The 23,262-nt window shown below is 36.3% G+C and overlaps 4 protein-coding genes across 4 annotated transcripts; 1 reads left to right on the plus strand and 3 right to left on the minus strand.

Annotated features, from left to right (window-relative positions):
* Nucleotides 1-1,337: 1,337 nt before the first annotated feature.
* Nucleotides 1,338-3,904, minus strand: CLUP02_04368 (uncharacterized protein; the record flags this gene model as incomplete). Its single annotated transcript, XM_049283381.1, has 3 exons — nucleotides 1,338-2,653; nucleotides 2,709-3,524; nucleotides 3,583-3,904. Coding segments are annotated over 3 exons (2,454 nt in total), but the record flags the coding sequence as incomplete, so codon positions are not given.
* A 7,543-nt stretch (nucleotides 3,905-11,447) lies between these two features.
* On the minus strand, nucleotides 11,448-11,936 carry CLUP02_04369 (uncharacterized protein; the record flags this gene model as incomplete). Its single annotated transcript, XM_049283382.1, has 1 exon — nucleotides 11,448-11,936. The coding sequence occupies one exon, from the start codon at nucleotides 11,934-11,936 to the stop codon at nucleotides 11,448-11,450; it is 489 nt and encodes a 162-aa protein (XP_049140525.1).
* A 1,444-nt stretch (nucleotides 11,937-13,380) lies between these two features.
* Nucleotides 13,381-13,608, minus strand: CLUP02_04370 (uncharacterized protein; the record flags this gene model as incomplete). Its single annotated transcript, XM_049283383.1, has 1 exon — nucleotides 13,381-13,608. The coding sequence occupies one exon, from the start codon at nucleotides 13,606-13,608 to the stop codon at nucleotides 13,381-13,383; it is 228 nt and encodes a 75-aa protein (XP_049140526.1).
* A 2,175-nt stretch (nucleotides 13,609-15,783) lies between these two features.
* CLUP02_04371 (uncharacterized protein) lies at nucleotides 15,784-16,434 on the plus strand (the record flags this gene model as incomplete). The annotated part of the gene is made up of 1 exon (XM_049283384.1): nucleotides 15,784-16,434. The coding sequence occupies one exon, from the start codon at nucleotides 15,784-15,786 to the stop codon at nucleotides 16,432-16,434; it is 651 nt and encodes a 216-aa protein (XP_049140527.1).
* Nucleotides 16,435-23,262: the final 6,828 nt, after the last annotated feature.

Consider the following 23,262-nt stretch of genomic DNA (forward strand, 5'->3'; position numbering starts at 1 on the left):
AGTTATAAGGACGGCTTATAAATAAAAACGACTTAAATATAAAATTATAAAGTTATTATTTAAAATAAGGGGTTTATACTTAGGCTAATAAGTATTATTTATACTTACTCTTATACTATATATCTAAGGACTTCTTGAATAAAAGATTAATATAGCGTATATAAATTATAAATAAGCTTTAAAATAAAGCTTAGAAAAGTAAGTACTTTATTAAACTTTATTAATTAGGCTTTATTAATTAAAAAATAGCTTAAAAATATAAAAAAGAGGACTAAGTAATAAAGGAGTAGCTTAAGTATATATAGAGCGCTAATAGTATACCTCGAGAGAAGGGTAGATTTTAATAATTTATTTTTTAGACCTTAATAGTAGTTAGCCTCTATAAGCTTCTTCCCTGTGTCACATACCTATTAATATAGGGTCGTTTTGAGAACGCGGACTTGTGAGAATAACATGGCGTAAGCTGCCGGGCCGGGCTAATCGCTTGACTTTCTTTCATTTCCTTGTGACCATCTTAATGTGAGCGGTCCGGCAGTTGTGATCTGCCCCGCCTCTGGCCCGAAGACTATGAGGTCGACCCGAATCTTTTCGAAATTCCCATTCTCCCGGAAATTCAACAAGAACCGTTACGTCAAAAGTGAGCAGTGAAGTCACCTGCTTCAATCAAGCCTTGACATCGTGGCTGGGTGAAGTGACGTCCCAGTCAAACACGCGTACTGCTGGCAGTCTGGTTGGCCGGGATGTGAAAGCGGGGTAGAATACACGTATGGAGATGGGATACGGCAACTTCCTCGTAACATACTCACGCCTAACTATGTGCCAATCGTGGGCTCTCTGGGCCAGATGCTCCCAGGCTATTGGGGCTTTATGAGCGCGGTGGAGTGATTGGTATTTTGTATTTCATTCCTTTTCATCCTTGACTGTAAGAATATACCCGTTCAACATCAAATATGGAGCAGCCGCACTTTGGCCACGTCTTCTACATAAGGTACCTATGTAATTCAATATATGGCGAGATATGGAAGGTTTGCAATCTGCAGTGACTACTGTGGTTTGTTCTGAGCCCAGAAGGCGCAACGTCAGAGAAGGATACTCCCGAAAATTGCCTTCAGATTCAGTCAACTACCTTACATGGAATAATCGGCTTGACACTAACAAGACAGGGAAATACTGTTCTTGTACTTTTGCACACCTCACTCCGATCAGAATCTCAGATTTAGTCCTCATATCGCTGCATTTATTCAATGGCTGAGACTTCTCGGGCTATCTGTCACCTGAGCGATGTCTTCGTGCGCTCCTCCTGCATGTTGATCATTGCCTTGTCCAAAGGCCACGTCCTAAGCTTTCAGAGGGACGATCTCAAAAGGCACGACCGCTACAACACCAATCAGTCCATTGTCGGTCTTGGGGAGAGTTACCATTGATGAGAACTCTCGCCCAGAGCTCCTGATCTCGGGCAAAATACTGCGAAGGTAGTTCCACATCGTACCCGGCACAACAGCGACAACGTGGTTGTTTCCTTTCACCAGGTACGACGTGGCGTCAGCAGTAGGATTGGTTGAGTCCAGCGGAGGCAGTCTGGCGCCATTAACATAGACCGTTATTGCGTTCAACACAGGCGGGAACTTCATGTAGGCACCAAGGGACGTGTTGTGAGCACTGCTAGTAGTCGATTCCGGCGGCCAGGTGAAGTTTGTGGAGTAGTAGCCAACCCCAGACGTGTTCGTTGCATATGGAAGATCCGACCATGAGACAAGCTTGCTGAGTTGGTGAGTTGTGTTGCTCTTGACAGCTGTGATGGTTGCATCGCTGAAATTTTCTGGAGCTTCCCAATGCTCAAGAACCAGATTCCACGGCCCCAACTCGAAGGAGTCAGGGGCTTGGCTGAAATGAGTGATTTTGTTGCCGGTCGACGATGTGACGAATGCTGGATCTGAAGACGCAACGACGTGTAATCCAATGCCATCACCAACGGGGCCGTAGCCAACGATGTTCGATGAAACTTGAGTAGCATGAATGGCTGGATTTATAGTGCCACGGATTGCTTTGTCGGCGAACGCAATCACCATTGTCTGATTTCCTGCGAGTTCGAGTGGGATGATTGTCGAAGATCCGTTGGTCCGGTAATTGAGAACCGCTTGGCGGGCTCCCGTCCAGAGATCGAAGAAATAGGGAATACCCTTTGATTGAACCACCACTTCTCCGGTTGCTGCGACCAAGTCACCAAATATGTAGGCGTAGGCGATGCCACTTTCTTTGTCTTCCCTCCATGTGGAATACCACGTGCCGTTGGTTCTCACCCCGACTCGTGGCTTGAGACTCAGTTCGTTCAGCTTCTGGGATATCTCACCCTCTGCAACGTGATGTACGTTCGTGTTATTCAGAAACTTGACCAACTCATTGTTTGCAGGAGTATGGCCAGTATTGATTTGCATCCCTGAAGGGTACAGCCCCGGCACTGAGCCGGCCACGATGATAGGCAACCCAACTTTCACGAAGCTCTCCAGCTTCGTAATTGAGAGTTGCGTCAAATTCTGGGATCCGAGGATAACCATGGCTTGATATGCTGCATCTTGGGGCGCAAGCATACCGTGTTCAACATATGCATTGGGCATGTCAAAGTTGTCCGGTGACAAGTAAGTGTAAGACCAACCTAAGCATTGTCAGTGGCCGGTCTATGACCCAATTTGATCCGCAATGTTACGAACCTTCATCAATCAAATCTGTCGGCGCGTACACCGTTCCAAAGTTTGGATCAGTAGCAGATTGTTTGTTATAGAATGCGATATCGGCACGTGGAACACCCTGTTGCTGGATATGCTGCAACCTCGACATGTAACTCAAGGCTGCCTGAAGGCCGTGATTCCAGTCTGGTCTTTTGGGCGAATATAGGTCTGAGACGTAGAAGATGAATGCCGTGTACCCCGGCCACGTTGTTTGGGGATAGTTGCCGGTGTATGACTGCCCGTGAATAACGAATTGGTTCACACCACCTGCAACGGCGCGATTCGCGGCAAAGAGCAGCTCTGGAATGGTGTAGCTGTATGCCTTCCCAAAAACCGCGCCAAGTTCGATGGAGACGATCTTTTTCCGCGCGAGATTTGCTGGACCAGAGAATTGCCGATACCCATCGATGTTGTCGTGCCCCTGAAGACTTTCACACTCGGGAGCGTCAACAAACGGGATCGAAGCCTCCATATCCATGGGTAGGTTGTAAGATGGCTGGGATGATAGTCCCTTGACTTCCAGACTCTGAAGCCACTGTGAAAGTGTGGCGAGGTACTCTTGGTATCCTGCTGCCAAAGTCTCACGATAGTCGTTGACATAACCCTTTCCCTGATCCAGTCGGTCCAAAGTGCAGCGCGTAGTTCCTGGGGAGGTGCTTTGGAGATTGATGTTGTTGTTGCTGAACATGACGAGAGGCAGGTATGGTTTCAAGTCGTATGCGAACATTCCTTGGAACCGTGTTGGAAGCGAGCGGGTCCATGAAATATTCGAAGGAATTTCGATGCTATCCTCCCATCCTAGGATCACGCCAAAGTTAGCTGATAAGACTGCCACCAAGTTTAGAAGACATCATACCATAATTTCCAACGTCTCTCAAAAGTCCTTTCAGCTCGTCAGTAAGCAGATATTGCTCCCAGAAGGCCTGCACTGTCCGAGCTCCTTGGGCGCTGAAGTGGTCCACGATATACGACCCATTGTCCCAAATGGTTTTCGTCGTATTTGATGGGAAGTGAACGTTTTGGTTGAGAGACAGCTTTTCGTAGAAAAAGAACAGCTCGTGGTCAGATCCACTGCGCAAGGATCTAGCGGGCTTCCAGGATAGTATGCCATCGCCTGAGACACTTGAGGTAATGTCTGTGAGAGATCCATTGTCAATAGGTGTGTGACATAGGGAAGAAGCTCACAGAGGCTAACTGCTATTAGGGTCTAAAAGAGGAATTACTAAAATCTGCCCTTCCCTCGAGGTATATTACTAGCGCTCTATATATACTTAAGCTACTCTTTTATTACTTAGTCCCCCTCTTTATACTCCCTAAGCTATTTTTTAATTAATAAGGCCTAATTAACAAAGCTTAATAAAATACTCCCTCCCCTAGGCTTTATTTTAAAGCCTATTTATAGTTTATATATATTATATTAATTTTTTATTTAGGAAGTTTTTAAATATATAATACGAGGGTAGGTATAAGTAATACCCATCGGCCCGAGTATAGACCCCTTACTCTGGATAATAGCTTTATAATTCTATACTTAAGTCGCTCTTATTTATAAGCCGTCTTTATAACTATTAATACTTAAGTAGTTATTACCTTACTTTTATTTATTAATACTAACCCCCTTTTAAGCTATTATAATTCTAAATTCCTTTTTTCTTTTTTATTTATAATTATCCTTTTTATATATAGTCTCTTATTTTTATTAACGTTTATATTACTCCCTTATTACGTAAATATTATAGCTAATAAATATTTTTTAAATCCCTATTCTTATATACTTCCCGCGCTTAAGTAAGTCTTTTATAAAGTCGTTTTATATTTATTGCTAACTCGTTTTAATATAAATATAGTTTTTAATTACGGAGTTATTATTATTAGTAATAGAACGGTTATTAGTACTATAAGTATACTTAATAATAGCAGTAGTAGCGGTCTATTTAAAAAGCTTAATATCGTTTTTACTTACCCTAACCTCGTACGTATATTACTACTTATACGCTATTTATACTAACTATTATAAACTTTTATTAAAAAAAAGAAAAAAGCGAACGTTAAGAAGATCGGGGTTAGCTAGGTACGCTTACTCCCCTACCCCGCTTATATTATATATAAAGCGCTCGATTTAAAAACTAAGTATTATAATTAACTAGGTTAGTAATTTATAGCCCCTAGTTCGCTCCTTTATTTAATATTTTTTTAAGATTTAGTATACGTTATATTAAGTATACCGCGCAGAACTATTTTTATAAAAATATAATAAGTACTTAATATAGTTATAGCTCTATTACTTTTTTTACGTATTATTTTAATAATATCTTAGGTCCCTAAGTTTATAAAATTTATAGTCTAAACCCTATAGAGCACCGCTCTTACTTCGAACGATAACGTTTACGATTTAAAGGTTTATTATTTTATTATTATTTTATTATTATTATTATTTAGGTCGTTAATATTATTTTATAGCTCTAGTAAACTTATTAAATTACTATTAATAATACGCAGAGGGCGCTTAAGCGCGCTAATAAAGAGGCCCACTCGACCTTTATTATTAATAATAACGACGATAAAGTAGTTATAAGCTCTTTTTACGCTATATTTTTATTTTATAACGACGCTATAATCGCACTATTTCGTACTATTTATAACGAGGTACGCTATTTAAATAATATTTTAACTAATATATAGTCGCCCTGCTTATGTTCCGTATTCGTAGCTAATTATTTATAAATTCGTCAATAATAAAGAGATTATTTTTTCCGTAACGACCCCTAGGATAATAACTAAAGTAGCCTTTCTGTACGTAAAGGTAGTTTTTTTATAAATAAAAGCGGTCCTCTTGCGCATTATAAGGATTAGGGAAATAGTTCATAATTAGCGCGTTTATACTACTTAATTATAACTATATAGCCCCCTTTTTATTATTATTAATAACTAGTTCGCTACGTTATTAAGCTTATTAAGAACTAGGGCGCGCTACTTAATTAAAACTCGTTTTTTATATATATTAATTATCGCTACGTTTTTAATATACTTAGCTAGCTTTTACATATCTTCGTTATTACTATATCCCTTTTACTAGATTAGGTATTATTACCTCCTCTTCGGCCCTCTATATTATATAATATTTTTTATTTTATAAAATAGCTCCCCGTTTATATCCTTAATAAATAAGGGCTTTTAAAGGGCTTCCTTGCGGTATTAATACGGCTTAAGTAGGGATATATAGAATATATCGTATATTTTATACTACGTTAATATATTTAATTAATAAGCGACCCTTACCGTTTTAATTATTAATTTAATTTTAAATAGGCCTAAATACTTATTAACTAACTTCTAGCTAAGACGCTACTTATTAATATTCTTCTCGAATAATAGTACTTAATTACCTATTTTATATAATATATCTATCTTAGCTTTATTAACTTATTACTTATACGTCTTACGTACTTTTTATATAAGGGGTTATAAAGCTTTTTAATTAGCTCGTAGTTAGGCCGTACGCTCTTTAGTTAAGATATTTTATATATTATCTCGAGCCCCCGTTAAGATTAATATAAAGTATATAAATAAGAACCTAAGTAGGGCCTTAATAAGCGCTTTACGGATTACTAAGTATTAAGTATTATTATATATAAACTTAGCTAAATAAAGACGCTATACTTAATCCGATTAGTCCTAAGTATAAAAATAGCGAAGGTACTACTCTAAATATTAGTTTTACTATTCTATTTAACTATCTATTTACGGGTAGAACGTAGTACTAAAATACCTCTTTATTATTAAGAAGTAATAAAAATAAGTTTAAAACTTATTTATAAATAACGACCCCCTATTAGAAACGATTCTTCTAAGTATTTTAAACTTAATAAAAGATTTTATAAATAAGAGGTCTACGAATCCCTAGGCTATAAGGGTCGTCCTCGTAGTAATATAAACGCTATACTTTATAAATTAGTTTATTATAATAAGTACTACGTCGTAGGGGCGCTTCTTAATTAATATAGTTAATACGGGTAAGCTTATAATAAAGTTTAGTAATATCTCTTATTATAGCCTAACTAGGGTAAGTAGGGGGTATAATAAGCTATATAGTTTATAATAATAAAGCTTCGTCCGCTAATATATTATATAAGTATTAATATAACTTTTTATATCTCTACTTATTTTATTTTAGTAATAATAGCGTTTTAGTAGCACTATTATCCGTTTTATATTATAATATTTTATTATAAGTATATTATAATATATTTTAATAACTTCCCTCTTTAGCCCCTTATATAGTAGTACGTAGGCATAGTTATTATAGTATAATAACCTTTTTAAGTCGTATACTTAGCTCTATTATTACTTTTTCTTAGCTAAATAAGGCCGTCGGTTCTTCTTAATTTACTATTTATCTTTTATAAAAGCGTCTTTTTATTAAGCGGCCCATAGTTAACTTATTATTAATAACCCCTCTTTATTAATTATTATTTTAAATACTCTTATTATATTAAAGTCCTATAGAACGAGTAGCTTACGATTTATAATTTTAATAATAAGCTTAAATAGCTTTTTAAATATTATATTATAACTTTAATACCCTAAGCTTATAGCCTTATTATACTTCTCGAAATACTTCTTAGAGTTCCCTCGAGCTAGAGCTCTTAACCTCTTTTACTTATTTTTTTATATTATTATTAGTTTTATTTTTAAAATACTTACTATTCTTTTTACTTAAGAGCTGCTCTTATGGCTCGTCCTTATATACTTAATTACTACGACTTTAAAAGGCTTTTATATATTTTTAATATTATAAAGGTCTTTTTTTATTTTTAATAATAGCTCTTCTACTCTACTATTATTATTATTTTTATTATAATTAGGTCTTTATAATAGTTTATTTACTAAGTTTTTTATACCTAGCTTAAACCTAATCTTAATATTAAATACTACGAGTTTATTTAGTTAGCGTAGCTATTTCCTATTTAGTTTTTTTTTTATATTTAAGAACTATAAGTTAAAATAATTTATAAATATTATAACCTAATCTCGGCTATAAGTAAAGTAGTATTACTAATTCCTTAGTACGTTTATAATAGCTAGTAGCTCCGTATTTCCTATATTATAACGGCTCTCTATATCCGTTAATTTCCTTAACTTATAAATAATTAAGTATTAATTACTTTTAAATAATTACGTAATTACTAAGCTAATAGCTCGAGCTAAAGCGTCTATTTATAATTATATAAGTAGGGTAGGGTCGAAATATTATAATATTAGCGCGTTAATAAATACTACTAGTAGCCTCTTAAATAACTTTACGGCGGGTATTAGTAGCTTTAACTATCCTAGTTTTGCTTTCCTTAGTAAGTTTATTAAAAGTGCTATTATTTTAGTATAGTTATTAATAAATTTATAGTAGAACCTTATAAATCTAAGGAACGTTTATATATTTTTAATACTTTTTAAAAATAGTTAATTTATTATAGCTTCGGTACGCGCGGGTTCTATCTCTATACTTTCGTTAAATATAATATACCCTAAGAATCCTATATATAATATATAGAACTCGTATTTATTATTATTTAGATATAGGTTCTATTACCGTAGTTTTTATAATATACTACGTATATACTCTTTATATACTACGTAATCGTTACTATATATTAAGATATTATTTAAGTATACGATATAGATAGTATTAACTAGGCTATTTAGAACGTTATTAATATGCGCTTAGAAAGTCGCGGGCGCGTTAGTTAGCCCAAAAGGTACGACTAGGTACTTAAATTACTTATATTTAGTACGAAAAGCCGTTTTTTATTTATTACCCTTAGCTATACGTATATAATAGTACGCGTTCTTAAGGTCTAGCTTTATAAAAATAGAGGTATTAAATAGTCTATTTAATATCTCTTTAATTAGTAATAGCAGCGTTTTATCTTTTTATATAATCTTATTAATTGCTCTATAATTAATATAAAGTCGTAGCTCTCCTCTTTTTTTAAATATAAAAAAAATAGGTGCTCTTACTAGGCTTATAAAAGGGCATATCTAGCCCTTAGCCTTTATTTTTATTGAATAGTTACGTAAGATCTTAAGCTTATAGTTTAATAATAAATAAATAGGTCCCTAAAAAATAGGTACTACGTCGTTTAGCTTAATATAGTAGTTATATAGTACTCTATTTAGTAGCGAGATAGCCTTCTCTTTTAAGAATAAGTTATTAAAGTCTTAGTAACGTAGCTTTTAATCCTTAGCTACGCTTATTAGTATTACGTTACTATTTATAACTAGGTTAATTACGATATATATAAGTATTATTAAAATTAAGTCGTTTAGTAGCCCCTTTTTTAAGGTATTTAAGCGGATATATTGTTTATAAATTAAATATCGCTACTTTTTTTATTTTTAATTAATTAATAAGTCGATATCCTCTAGCTAGGAGAAACTAAGGATAAGTATAGGCGCCGTAATATTAGTTATTACGAAGTAATATAACTATATTTTTATTACGTAGTTACTATTAGTAATTCGAAGCCGTAAGTAGTAGCTTTTTAGCATCTCTATTTATTTACCCTCTATATTTATTAACTATAGTAATAAGTAAATTCGTAAATTAATATTAAAGTTATTAAATAGACCGATATTAACTACGTTCCTTTTTATTCTTAAATCGATAAGGGCACTTAGCTTTTTTTATATATAGTTTAAGTATATATAAGTTAGGATATTTAAACGCCGCCCTTATTAATTACTAACTACTCTCTTTATTAAAATAGTATTCGAGCTCGTTATTAATCCGTGCTACTTAGTTAGGGTAAGGTCTAATTAATAACTAGCGGCCTTATACCCCTTCTAGTTATATTTATAATATATAACGCTTAGGTAGCTATTAATAAGGTACTTAGTTTTATTATAATTATAGTATTATTAATATTACTCTTATAGTTATAAGTAATCCCTGATAATATAGCTAGTCTCTTTATAATTATAATACGTAGTATCCTTACTAAGCGAGTTACGGCGGGTCCCTTACGTATTTAACTTATTAATACCCCGGTATTTTCTTATTAGCTCGTTCGAGTTTAAGTTAAAATATTACCTAGGGGACGTTCGTAGGCTCTTTATTAATAACGAGGATTATTTAATATATCTTATTAATAATACTAATTATAAATAAGTCCACAGAAGTTCTATTTATAATATTATTATAAGGCGTAGTTCGGGCCGTAGCTTACTTATTAGCATAGAGATCCTCTATTTCTTTATTAAAATATATTTTAGTTCTATCTCGAGCTTATTAATATAGTTAATAAACTCGTTAACTTTCTCTCTTTAACTTTACGAAGTACTATTTAGTTATATACTTATTACTATTCCTTAATTAGTAAGATTAAATAGGTTATTTTATAAAAAGGTCTTTAGTTCTTCTTATATAACTTAGTTTATTATAAACCTAGGGGTCCTTTAGTAATTAAAAATATAATATATTTAAGAGGTCTTTACGCTACTACTTAAGTAGCTAACTATATATACTATTTTATTATAGTCTATTCTTATTTATTAAGCCTATAAGTCGAAATAATAATAATAATTAAAAAGAAAGCTTTATAGATCCTATACCGATTTATTAATATATAATAAGTTAAGAAGGGATAATAGCTTAAATATAAACGTTCTATTTATAATACTTATTTAAATCGGGAGGGAGCTAGTAAATAGGGGCTTAGGTAATACGAACTTATTACTTTATCGTTATTCGAGTAGCGCTTTAAATATAGCTTTATTTATCGAACTATCTTCAATCCGGGGGTTTATATTCTCGTTTATATTAAAACTAACGTCCGAGGTTATTATAATTAAAACTATAGCCCTTAGCGCGGGGGCCGGGCTATTTAAAGAGCTCTATAAGCGTTCTAAATTTACTTATCTTTTATATAAGCGCTCTTTATATATTATAATAAGGATTTTTTTTTTAATTATCGTTCTTATTCCTATAGTTTTACTAGCTTATTATTTATCGTTCGGTTTAGGTATTAGCGAGTAAGGGTAAGAGGTTTACTATTTTATTTAAAATTTGTTAATATTTTTAATAATATAGTCCTTTTATATTATTATTACGTTATTTATTTTATTATACTTCGTTTTTATATTATTTATTAGGGAGGAGGTAATTCTAAGGGGTTTAATAAAAAAGAGTTATCTTTTTTTTATTATTATAATACTAACTACGCTCTCTTATTACGTCTCGTTCTTATTAATATTTTAAGCTTTTAGCCTAGTCCCTTTTATAAATAGAGATTTTAAATTATTAATAAGTATATAATATAAAGAAAAAGCTTATAAAAGCTAATTATTATTAGGGTCTAAAAGAGGAATTACTAAAATCTACCCTTCCCTCGAGGTATATTACTAGCGCTTTATATATACTTAAGCTACTCCTTTGTTACTTAGTCCCCCTCTTTATGCCCCCTGAGCTATCCCTTAACCGACGAGGCCTGACCAGCGAGGCCTAACATCCATTTTCCAAAACGAGATCCTGGTAAGATACAGTCGTCGAGCCGGTAATCCCAATGATGTTGGAAGAAATGTTCGCTCGAGACACTACGACAGCGGACACGACAGCAACTAGCTCACCATCCCCCCAGCCGGGAATTGTTTCGTTGAGAAAGCTGCGATTGGAGACAGCTTGGCTGAAGGAAACCTGAGGTGTGCAAGGAGTTCAGTAAAATAGACTCAGCTGTTTCCATCGTCGAAAGCTGTGGATGATTTGCAACTACTTACCAAGTCCCACTGCAATCCCTCATCATCAGGGTGAGCCGGAATACCTTGTCCCTGATTCGGTCCAAGTGAAAAGTCCATGGTCAATCCCGCCTGTTCATGGGCCTTCAAAGCTGATGTGAAGAGATTAAGATGAGCAGGAGTACCAAAGCCGTAAGTAGACCAGTTTACCCCGGTTGGGGCTGGCCCAAGATCTCCTCCATAGTTGTAGAACGGCAAGAACTCTACGCCCCCAGCCCCAATGTCACCCGCTGCCTTTATGTCCGCTTCTACAGTCCCCGCGTCTACACTAGCGTCTGGAAGCCAGTATCTGAACTTTGGGCGCTCTTGGGATGGTGGATGGAGGAAGTTATCTGGGGACTGGGTGCAGTCAGAAGCTCGGATGGGTTCGCAATTAGTGAGGAGTAGGGCAAAAAGGCTAATTGCATGCCGGATTGTGGTCATTCTGAGAATAGTTCTAGTAAATATTGAAGTCTTGTTGTCTTGCACAGCCTCTCGACCAGCAGATTGTGGAAGAACTTGTCATCGCGATTTAAATAGAACAATGCGCGGGCTAAAACTCAACTATTAACATGACAGAGACACAGCTAGGCGCCAAGTTTGCGAATGTTGCGTTCGTAGAATGGTGGACAGAGGAATATCGGTTAGTTTCCTCGGGGTAAATAACAACGAGATCGGGCCGCTTCGTGTGATCTTGGGTAACAACAAGCAGTATCTAAATGTAGCTCACCACTGACGACCAAAGAGCACATAACCAAGTTCATGGACTAGTCTTGCGTCTGGTACTCGAAGCTACTAACATGATGAAGTTGGTACGATGTGGGATACACACCTCTGCGCTCAATCGCACGAACCTCGGCACTTGTAGGTAGTCCTCGTACCAAGAACGAGAACAAAGCAAGCATCTGTATTGCATTGAATCATGTTTGCTAGGGGCAACCTGTCTCAGAACGAATACGCGTATTTTCGGACGTCCCAATTCCAATATGCCCGTTCACACAATCAAGAGACTAATGCAGTGCACCTTTGGCTTATGCCGGGGTGCAGGTCGCTTCCATCCATAGCCGTTAGAAATGCGGGGAAAAGAGCGACCAAGCAATTGTTCATAGCTTGCTGTCTCGGCGTACTTTGTCCCGATCAGAGCTTTGTATTTCACTTGTCTATCAGCTGAAGTGGTCGAAGATAAACATGCGAGCACTCGAGTGATCGAGGCTTACCGCCGTCACTGCTATGTTGTGGGCAAGTTGTCGCTCAACAGTGCTGGCTCCTATGAGGCTTCAAGGTGGTGTTTTTATGCCTGAAGCCTACCGGTGCAAACTGATGTGTCGTGTTTTTCGACTATCTCTTTCCTTCAACTTCTACCTAATAATTATCCTCAATTCATTGTCTTTTTGTCTTCTTTTTCTTCTTCTTCCTCGACTCGCTGTCCTCGAGCCCGCCTTTGCCGTCTTGATGATCTCATCGTCGGAATCGTAGTCATCAAAGTTGATAAAGCCGTCAGTAGGATAGGAATTTCAAACCGTTCGTGGAAATGATGGACGAAGTCTGGCTGGAGTTCCCTTCCATCTTGCAGGGAAATCGTAGCCCACTTAACATCGTACTCGTCCAATAAAATGTTCCACATATTGTTTCCTGGGGCTGAGAAACCGAACTTTTACCTCGGTAGCCATTGTTCACAATGCCTTTTGCTAAGAAGACCGACAACTAAAACTTGAAGGCATTTTGTCGCCCTGGGATCTGGTTTGTCACAGTCCCAGGACAGCGCCAATATCGGAGCCGATTTGATGGATGAAGGAAACGTGTCCACCAACCGTGGTGGAGCTAATTCGTCAAGCGGCATGCTGAACCATTGGGAAGGGAACTCCTCCTTAATGATTTCTCTGCGGAATTATGCCCCCATGAGTATGGCGGCATCAATCCCGAGGTATCTAAGGCGCCTGAAGCCCTTCACGTCGGCGAGGGTAATCTCTACTGCTCCCATCTGCGTCATGATACGCATCGAAGGCTCTTTCAGCGTCTCGCTGATACGCTCCATGGTGGGGCTAGGGGCCTGTCCTGTTTCGATATACACACCACACCCGTCTCTTTTCCTCTCTTGTGCGTAGCGTGAAGACATTAGGTTGGGAATACGGGAGAGCAAAGCACGCAATTCCCCTAGCCCATTTTTTGCGGCCCACTAACTCCAGATTTCTTCGACGTCGGCTGTATTCCGAGTACTGTGGCGAGAAAGATGTCCTCGTTTCAATCTCTTCCAGTTCCGCTTGGATCATCTCCTCGTAGCCCAAGTCAACTTGAGCTTGTCCTAAAGCCTGACTCCGTATCATATCCTCCCAGAAATCGGGGTCCTCGCCAGTCTCCTTCCTTTCAGATGAGAAGACCCGTGCAGAAAGTTTAGAATTGCCTTGGCATCCTTACCTTGCGTGAGCGTCTCTTCCATGAATCTTCCCAGTTATCGACTTCAACTCAAGAGCTCAAGTCAACTTTCAGCCTCCTGAATGTGCGTCTTGGACCCTACCCAAATTGAATTACAGCGGTGCATCGACTACGGTTTACCGAAGGCTGAAAACTTAAAAGAAAATGCGACGATATCCAACTCAAGGGTTATGATTTATCGGCAAATTCGATCATCGTGCAAGATCAAAGACCTTGAAATAAGGTACTTAGCGATCATAATAACTGATAAGACGGGAAGTGCTGCGGTTAGACCACACATACTGACGACTGGTAAATCGGCGTTTTATAAGTATTGAAGTTGAATTGAGGGCAGACTCGCTAGCTTTCTCCGGCTTTGAGGAGAAGATATTTCCCGCTTTTTCAGGCAGAATCTTTACAGGTGTCTCAATGGCGATGGCGGACTTCGGAATTTTTAATGCCTTCTACGCAAGACATTCCTCAGTGGTTTTTTGAGAACCATCTTGATCTTCGATCATAAGTTCAAATCAAGGATATCTAGAAGCGCATTCAATCTACAAGGACCAAGCCAACTCTTGTGTTCATGACTGATAACTTCAAGTTCGTACGCAAGCTGTTGGATAGGTATCATTACATCTTCGCCGAAACTCAATCGGTGCATGAAGGGGTATCTTAGTTCAATTGTATGGGCTGATCCTGTTTGTCAAAGATCAATTCGGTCGACTAGCTAAGCCAAAGAGACGAGCGATGGATATGATTTATCTCTCAAGATAGATCGTGAAGCCCTGTAAGTCCAATTAGGAGAGCAGGTCAACCAGGCCTTCTTTCGCTGACAAGCAGCGCAGTGAAAAATTATCCTAGCCCACTGAGCGAGAAAACTCGCTCTGTTTGAGCTCACGGCGTGAGGACATGACAAATCCTCATCATACCTATATGAACGAGCATAATCGCAACAACGATTATGCCAGGCAACAACACCATACAGCGAGACTCCTGTCACGCGTCAGGTACTCCGACACTCAGACTGAAATCAACGAGACTTACGAAACATGCTTTGTAGTCCTCTAATAGCGACTTGGGAGGCTTGATAATTTTACAAGTAGTGCCTGCATTCAAGGACACAGGCGACGGCGAAACCACAAAACAGCTCTTTCCGCACCTCAAGCTAAGAACTGTTATACAAGTAATAGTATTGGCGCGTTGTGGTGATTCGCTCAAGGGGCCTCGGCCTTTGCGGCTAGGTAACAGTGCTCTCAGCGTAAGACCTCAGACATAACTCACTGAGAGGTGGCATAATTGCACAATATACGGTTCTACATGATTTAGGTACAAGACGGGCCCTAATACAGTATCATGAGGATTGACTCGATAACATACAAAATATTTCACTTCGCCACAGGCCCTTGAAATATTGAAGCTATTTGTATGATGAGTTCTTGGCATTTCCTTTAATAGACAACTTGACTACGAAGCAGACTGTCTCCTGTTTACGTCAGTGACGTCGGGTTAATTACTTAGCCCCAGTCTCCGACCGAAGTTATCAGCTAAGAATAGGCAAAAGTTGCCCAAAAATCAATTTAATCTGCGACGCTGCCCGCCCTATTCTCAGCTGTTCGTCTCGCCAAGCAGTGAGAGTCGCTGGGGCTGGATGAAACCTGCGCAAGGACGATTGCAGAGTGCCATCGCTACAACCAAGAATAAGGATTTAGTTACAATTAAATCACAGGGCGGAATTAACCTTCTAGAAGAAGCTGGTGCAGCGCTCCTGGGCAGCCTCTAAAAAGAAATCCTACCCCGGAGCTGCCCTGACCGAGCATGTTAAAAACTGGAGTCATGTAGACTTTTGAGTGGTCGGGTTCCTGGGCCAGATTGCAGATCAATGTCTGGCATCCCTTGCAGGTTTCATTGGTGTGGACACAAAAATCCCACCTTGCCCACACGCGCGGTTTGGCCATTTGATGAAGGCGCGAAAGACAAGCAAGGTGCAGAGCAGGCATTGAAATCTGGACCATTGCACAACCAGTGCTGGCGAGATTCACCTACCTTCTTCAGCAAGAGCAAGTCGTTATCAACAAACGGGTTGCCGCATTCGTTCAGCGGAGGGAGCGGGTGCGTTCCGGTCGGTGAGGAGTCGGCGAGTTGGTGGGAATCTGGGTCTTTTGCGACGGACATACCCTACTATCGCAGCCAAAGAGGCCTTTGGTCCACTATGAGGCCCGGCTCATGTCCGACAAGAATGTGTTCATCCACAAATTTGGCCACCACCACGATGAGCGGGACGGGGCTCTTCGGACGATCGGTTGTTGTCCGAGATCTTTCGGCTCGCAAGATGTTATCAACACCTTTGGATTCGGACTTGGGAATGATTTCAGGTCGTGCGCCGAAGTCGGACTTTGAAATCCAGCATTTCAGGTGCTTAAAGCATTGGACGCTGTCCAGGCTCCCCATGCAGTCCCGGTATTTGATGCGGGCACTTAACAAGCTCCCGAGCGGGACACATAATCCGAATGATCAAGTAAAGCTCCCGTGATTGTTCCTGCATTCGCGAGGCTTCCGATCGTCTTGATTAGGAGAATTTGTTGGTCCCGACGCTCTCCCACCTTCCAGAAACCTGCTTGAGTCGCCCAGTGAGGTTGCGACGCATGACGCATGCAACATGGGTTTGAGCAATATATCGTGAATGTCCCGAAAAATCTGCGTCACAAATTGAGTTTTTGAAAAATCTTGGTCATTCATGTCAAACTGATAGAAGTGATGGTTCAACAACCGCATGCAGAGCTGAGTTCCAGACGCTGTCCGAAATCACGCTGGAGTCTGAAAAAGGGAAATTGAGAAATAAGTCATAAGACAACATGGAGAAGGTCGGTCCGTGGACTGCTCGGGGTAGCAGAAGAGGACAAAGTGATCCTCGAAACCCGGGTTCCTACCGCGCGTATCCGCAAAATTTTTCAGACGAACCAGCGGCCCGGTACCCACAAGTCAGTTAAGAACGGGGCCAAACTCCATCATCTTCAGGTTTCCATCGAGAGGGTTAGCATCACAGGACCTGTCTCTTTGAGTATTTACCCCCACGGACAACTGCTCAGTTATTGTCACGAGTTATGGCACGCAGCAATGGGCATACGGAGTGTGGTAAAGTGGCTTAACTATCAAAGTGGAAATAGACAAAAGGAAAAGGTCTATATACACGATATCTAAGATAGACACGTGATTCGGCACGTGACGGGCACTTTGTGAGGTGCGATTACTATCCCTGTTACGTGACAGTTATCGACGGACGGGGGAGCAGCATGGGGCTATAGGCCATTCATTGTCTGTGCTCGTTATCGGTTACCAAGGCCGAGAATGCACTGTCATCGGCTGCCTCACCGTTACAATTGACGGCTCTCGCGGAGTCCAAGAGTCCTTGGCGAAGCGCGGCGATCTTTTCTACGTGGCGTACGCCTGCGTCGTGTTCGGTTGCCACCACCGGCAGCAAACTGTTCCCGGAAGGTCGAGGGGCTCCCACACGGATCCGACATTTGGTGAGTGCGGCCGGTCATAAGTCCGATAGACGGATGTTGCTACTCGGCATTGTCAACGCCTAAACAGGACCCTGGTCGAGGATTCGGAAATTTTCGCGATGGAAACTGCGAGGACTGTTTTCTAGTGGAATCCAGTTGAGCAAGTTGAGGGTCAAAATTTCTTTTCAACTCCTTCTCAACTTGGGGCGAGACCCAGTCCAAGAAAGAGAGAAAAGAAAAAGAGAATGAACCGGAGGGGGCTATAGAATAAAATCTCGCTTCCAGGATACGTCATGTGCGAATGTGGTAGGTAGCATTGGAATGTGACGGGAGATGCGACCTCCCTTTTTCTCTTTGGCGGGAGGCTTACCCCTGTTTCTGAAGAAGAAAGCGAGGAAATGTTTTCCAGACACCGGACGATTCAAGCATAATGCACTCTCAACCGCAAACAACAAACAAACAATTAAGGGAGATCAGAGGGAAAAGTAATGCCCGTTCTCTGTAGAGCTCAGTGCACTAAGAACCTAGGACTAACCTTCAGGAATCCCTAAAGACACGTGGGCGGCTTGACATCGGATGGAAATGAGGTAAGCTAGGAATCATCATGTTCAGAAGTTTTTTCAAGGGCGAGGATATCCTGCCAGCAGCTCCCGCTATTCTGCCCCCAAGTGTGGCTGCGGCAGCCCCTGCCTCCGAGCCCGGAGCCCAGCTGCCCATACCCACCCACCTACCTACCTACCTACCTACCTACCCACCTATAACCACTACTTCGTCGACCTCACAGTCGCTACCGCTGCCGCTACCGCTAATTAAAGCTATTCCTAACGTTAATATGCCATAAGAAGAGAATAATTACGAAGTTAACGATCCCTTCGTTTATTAATACGACTACGTAGAGTACGACTACCTACTTTACGGCCAGCGCTACCCTACCCGAGGCTAGAACACTTGCTACCTACGAGATAGTAGTTACGATTAAAAGCAGCAACGCCTCGCAGAGTTAACCTACCTAAATAAGCGTTATAAATCCTTAACCTCGTTTATAAACTGCCGCTAGCAGGCCGCTGCTAGCTTTTCGAGCGAGTTAATTAGGTAGCTAGGTAGCTAGGTAATTAGGCTAATTAGGCTAATTCGACGGAATCGTCGACTTAGGCTAATACGTCGACTTAGGCTAACGCGTTAATTACCGTACTTTTTATTAAAATAATTTAAGTTAATTAACGGCCTCTGATTAGCCTAACCTACTTGAATGCTGACTACGCAGAGCCCAGCTTACGTGTGTGCCCAAGACCGGCGGTCGTGTGGCGGCCGTAGCCACACTTGGGGGCAGAATAGCGGGAGCTGCTGGCAGGATATCCTCGCCCTTTTTCAACTTCCTAATCCTCACGATGCCTGACAATCGGAAGTCGACCGAAATTCTGTAAGCGTGAAAGCCCCCAAATGTCTCTCAATCGGGGACAGGAGTCTGTCCGTGACGTGGGATCCCCCCAGGACCGGGCCAACAATTGCAATCCAGACCTCTGGGACCTTCGCTTCCCGAGAGCGTTGTAGTCCCCATTCACGCTGTCACCACCCGCGCGCTTGTCCAAGCCCCATCCCGCTGGCTGGGCTGGTGTCATGTGCTACGGCAGACTGCAAGAGGCACTCTGCCAAAACCGTTCTTTCTAATAGACCTACGGCTACTATAAATTTTAGGCATTAATAGCACGACTTTCTCATATATATAAATAAATATTATAATAAATCCCGTATATTATTATAAAGAATTGCTTATAACTATAGGTAATAGCGGTTATATAAGGGCGGTTATACTACTTAGTAAAAGTAGGGTAGCTAGGGGGTATATTTTCCTTACTAATTTCTATTACTAATTAATTTCCCTTTCCTCTTAACTAACCTAATATTCCTTAAGTAAGGTAAGTAATCCGCTTATGCCCTTATAGTTACTTATTAGTAACTATATTTTACTTTATTATACTTTATACCCTTTTCTATTTTACTTTTATTATTATTACCTAATTATATACGCAATTATAAGTGCAATATTCGCAATTTACTAATTAGAAATATTAATTAGGTATAATTAGGCAATTTTATACATAATTACTAATATAATTTTTACTAATTAATAATTGTGCTTTTTCTTAAGCTAATATACGCGCAATGATAAGTATAATTACGTATATATACTTATTTATAATTTAATTCTTTTTATTTACTTTTTTCTTTAGTATTAACTATTTATATATATATATATATACTAATAATTTCGTATAAGATACTCCCTTTTTTAATAATTGCGTACGCTATATAATATTTATAATAAGCGCTTAATATAGCGTTTTAGCCCGTATTAAGGGTATATAGCTCTTAATAGTCCCCGTATACTAACTTATATAGTACTTTAATAACTTTACGTCTTATAAAATAACCTCTTACCTCCTTATTAATATATATACCTCTATATAATAGCTTCCTTATTATATAGATTTTATATTATTTATAAGCTCTTTATCTTCCTTTTTAAAGACTTTTTACTAAATCTATAATTTTAATATTATATAAGTTAGTATATACTACCCTATACTATTTAATATTATTATATTAACTTATATAATTTAACCCTAGCGTTAAATTAAGCTTAACCCTAAGATTACTAAGAATAGTTATTATATACCCCTAAATATTATTATAACTCGTACTTAGGCTACTAATACTATTTAAATAACCGTATATAGTAATACTAAGACTAGTACCGAGTCGTGCGCCCGTTATAAAGCTAATAAAAGTATTTTTATTAATTACGTTATTTTTATAAATAAGGGCTATTTTAATTATAACTATATATTTATTATATATAAGTATACGCTCGTTACGTCTCCTATTATTATTTATATATTACCCTATATTACGTTATATCTATTTATAATTTACTAACGGTTTATATTAGTTTATAATATACTTATTAAAGTCGTTAAGCGTAGTTATAATTATAAAAGTTATAATAAAGTTTATATTAGCGCTCTATTTAAATCTCTAAGTATTATTCTTATTATATACCTCTATATAATAATAAAAGCCCTTAAATAAGTAGCTAAGTAAGCTAAAGATAATAAAGAGGGTATATATAATAATATATAAGATTATAAAGAGCGTTATTAACTTATATAAACTCTAAATAAAGAGTAATTAATTCGATATTCTTATATAATATAGTATAAGAGTTTATATAGGTATATATTAAAATATAGTATAGTTAGGTTTAATACTTAGGTAGTAAGGCCCCTACGGAGTTATAGGGTACTGACTAATTATAAGCTAGAGTATACGTACTTAGTTTAGTCCGTAAAAAGCTATAACTAACTATATAAAGGCTCCCCCTAAAGTTTAACGTTTTTAATAAAATTATAGAACTTTTATTTATTATATATTATCGTTATATACTTTTCTATCCTTTTTAGCATTATAGATCCCTATAAGTATTTATATTTTTATATATATACTTATAAGACTTTATAAATAAAAGGATACCCTTATATATTACTATAATTATATATAAATATTTACCCCTTACTTAAAATTTCTTTTTTAATTTCTTATTTTATATATTATTACTTTTTTAGAATAGTATAACTACGTATTAATCTTTTACTATATCGAACAATAATTATTATAAAGTTAGAGAGTAATTAGACCTATAATATAATTATTATATATATTTTTATAGTTTTTAGTATTAAAATTATAAAACGAACTTTTAAATATTAACTTATAAAATAGGACTTATAATAAAAAGAGCGTACGGTCTTTTTTAAGGATCTATTAATTTATATTTAAGAATTAATTTTTTTAATAATACTTAAATAATAAAAATATCCTTTTTTAACTCTAGTCTAAAGGATTTATAATTACGGCTATAGGATTATTAATACTTCGTTAATAAAATTAGCTTTAGTAATAATAAATACTAAAATAGCTCGTAATTATATAATAATAATTAGAAAAGTTCTTTTTTAATATATTAGAGGTTACTCGCTATATTAAAAAGTATAGTAGAGAGTATTTTTATATATAAGTTCGTTAATAAGCTTATATTATTAACTAAAATAAACTTTACTTTATATATTACAAAACCTTTTTATAATAAGTTTAAGATTAGTTAAGTAAAATAAGGTACTATTATAAAGGGTTTACGATTCCTAAACTAAATTATATTTGGTTTTTAAATACGTATAATAAGCTTTTACTATTTAGATTTAAGATCTATATTAGTATTAATACTTATTTACGGTTTATTATATAGTTCTATACAGGGGTTTTTACCTATACGTCCCAGAATATATTTATATAATATTTTACTATTATTTAATAACGGGGATTTATATTATTACGAGTTCGTTTTAACCGAGGGAAAGAAACCGTTTTTATATTTAGTATTCATTATTACTTTTTATAATACTATTTAATAGTAGAAAGTTCAATTATATTCCGTAATTACTAAATCTTTAGTAAAAGTATTTATAATATTAAGATTAAGAGTTAGTAAAATCGTTTTTATTAAAGTAGATTAGTATATTAATAAGTAAGTAATATATATTTTAATATATACAAGTATACTTATATTTATAAAAATACTTCTAACTACTTAAGTTCTAAGGGCTATTCTATATAAATATACTCTCTAACTAGATTATACTTCTATTTATATATATACTACTAATTCGTTCTAATTTTATTAACTTCGTATAAATTTAGAACTCTTATCGAATTCGTTATTAAAAAGGTCGCCCTTACGTTATTTCTAGTTAGCTATAGTAATTATATTATTAACTTATATTACGAACTATATAAGACTTTATATAGCTAATTAACTAAAACTAAGTTTAATAACTATTAAATATTATTTAGAATAGTAATAATCTAAATATATATCTTCTTTAAGCTGTTTTATAAATTTATACTTTAATTATTAAGAGCTCTCTAACTATATTAGCTAAAAGTACGAAGTTTAATAAGGCCAATTATATTTATTTTAAAGCGTATTGATATTTTTATATTTATTTAAAATAATATATATATAATAAGCTTTAATTAGAAATTATTTTATTTAATAAACTATAGGGCGGTATTATATAAGTTAAGTAGAGATTAAAAGACTTTAGAATTAATTTTAAAATATTAAATAACTTCGTAATTATAAGTAATACTAAGGACGAAAAGAAATTATAAATATAATTATAATTTATTCTAAACTCTTTATTAATAAGAATGCTCGTTTCTATTCTTATAGTATACTAAGTCATTTATTACTATAAACTTTATCTTCTTATTAAACTACTATAATCTCGTTTTTCCTATCGTTTTTATCTTTTTTAACCTTTTTCTTAGCTTTTACCTCTTTTTTAATAATCTCCTTTTTTTATTTAATTAATAATTCTTCTTTAATTTTTATTATTAGTTTAATATTAATACTTATTAAAAGCCGTGTTTTTAAAATATTTCTATACGTCGTTTTACTTAAAGTTTTAATTATAATTAGCTTTATATAACCTTTTTTCTTTTTTATTAATTAAGGTTTAATAATTAGTAACTTAATTCTAATTTAAGAAATAATAAAAAGTTAGTAATCATTTTCTTTATATAAAATCGTAGCTTTAAAAAGGAATTTTTTTAAATTTATAACTTCGTATGTTACTTTATAATATTTTAAGATATTATAAGGATTTTTTATATTAATTAAAAATGCTATCTCCTTTATTAAAAGAATTTACTAATTTATTATAAAATATAAAATAATAAATCGTATTATATTCTAATATGAAATAAATATTAAAAAGCGATCAAACTAAACTTTC

Source organism: Colletotrichum lupini, chromosome 2, assembly GCF_023278565.1.
Source record: "Colletotrichum lupini chromosome 2, complete sequence".
Taxonomy (NCBI): Eukaryota; Fungi; Ascomycota; class Sordariomycetes; order Glomerellales; family Glomerellaceae; genus Colletotrichum; species Colletotrichum lupini.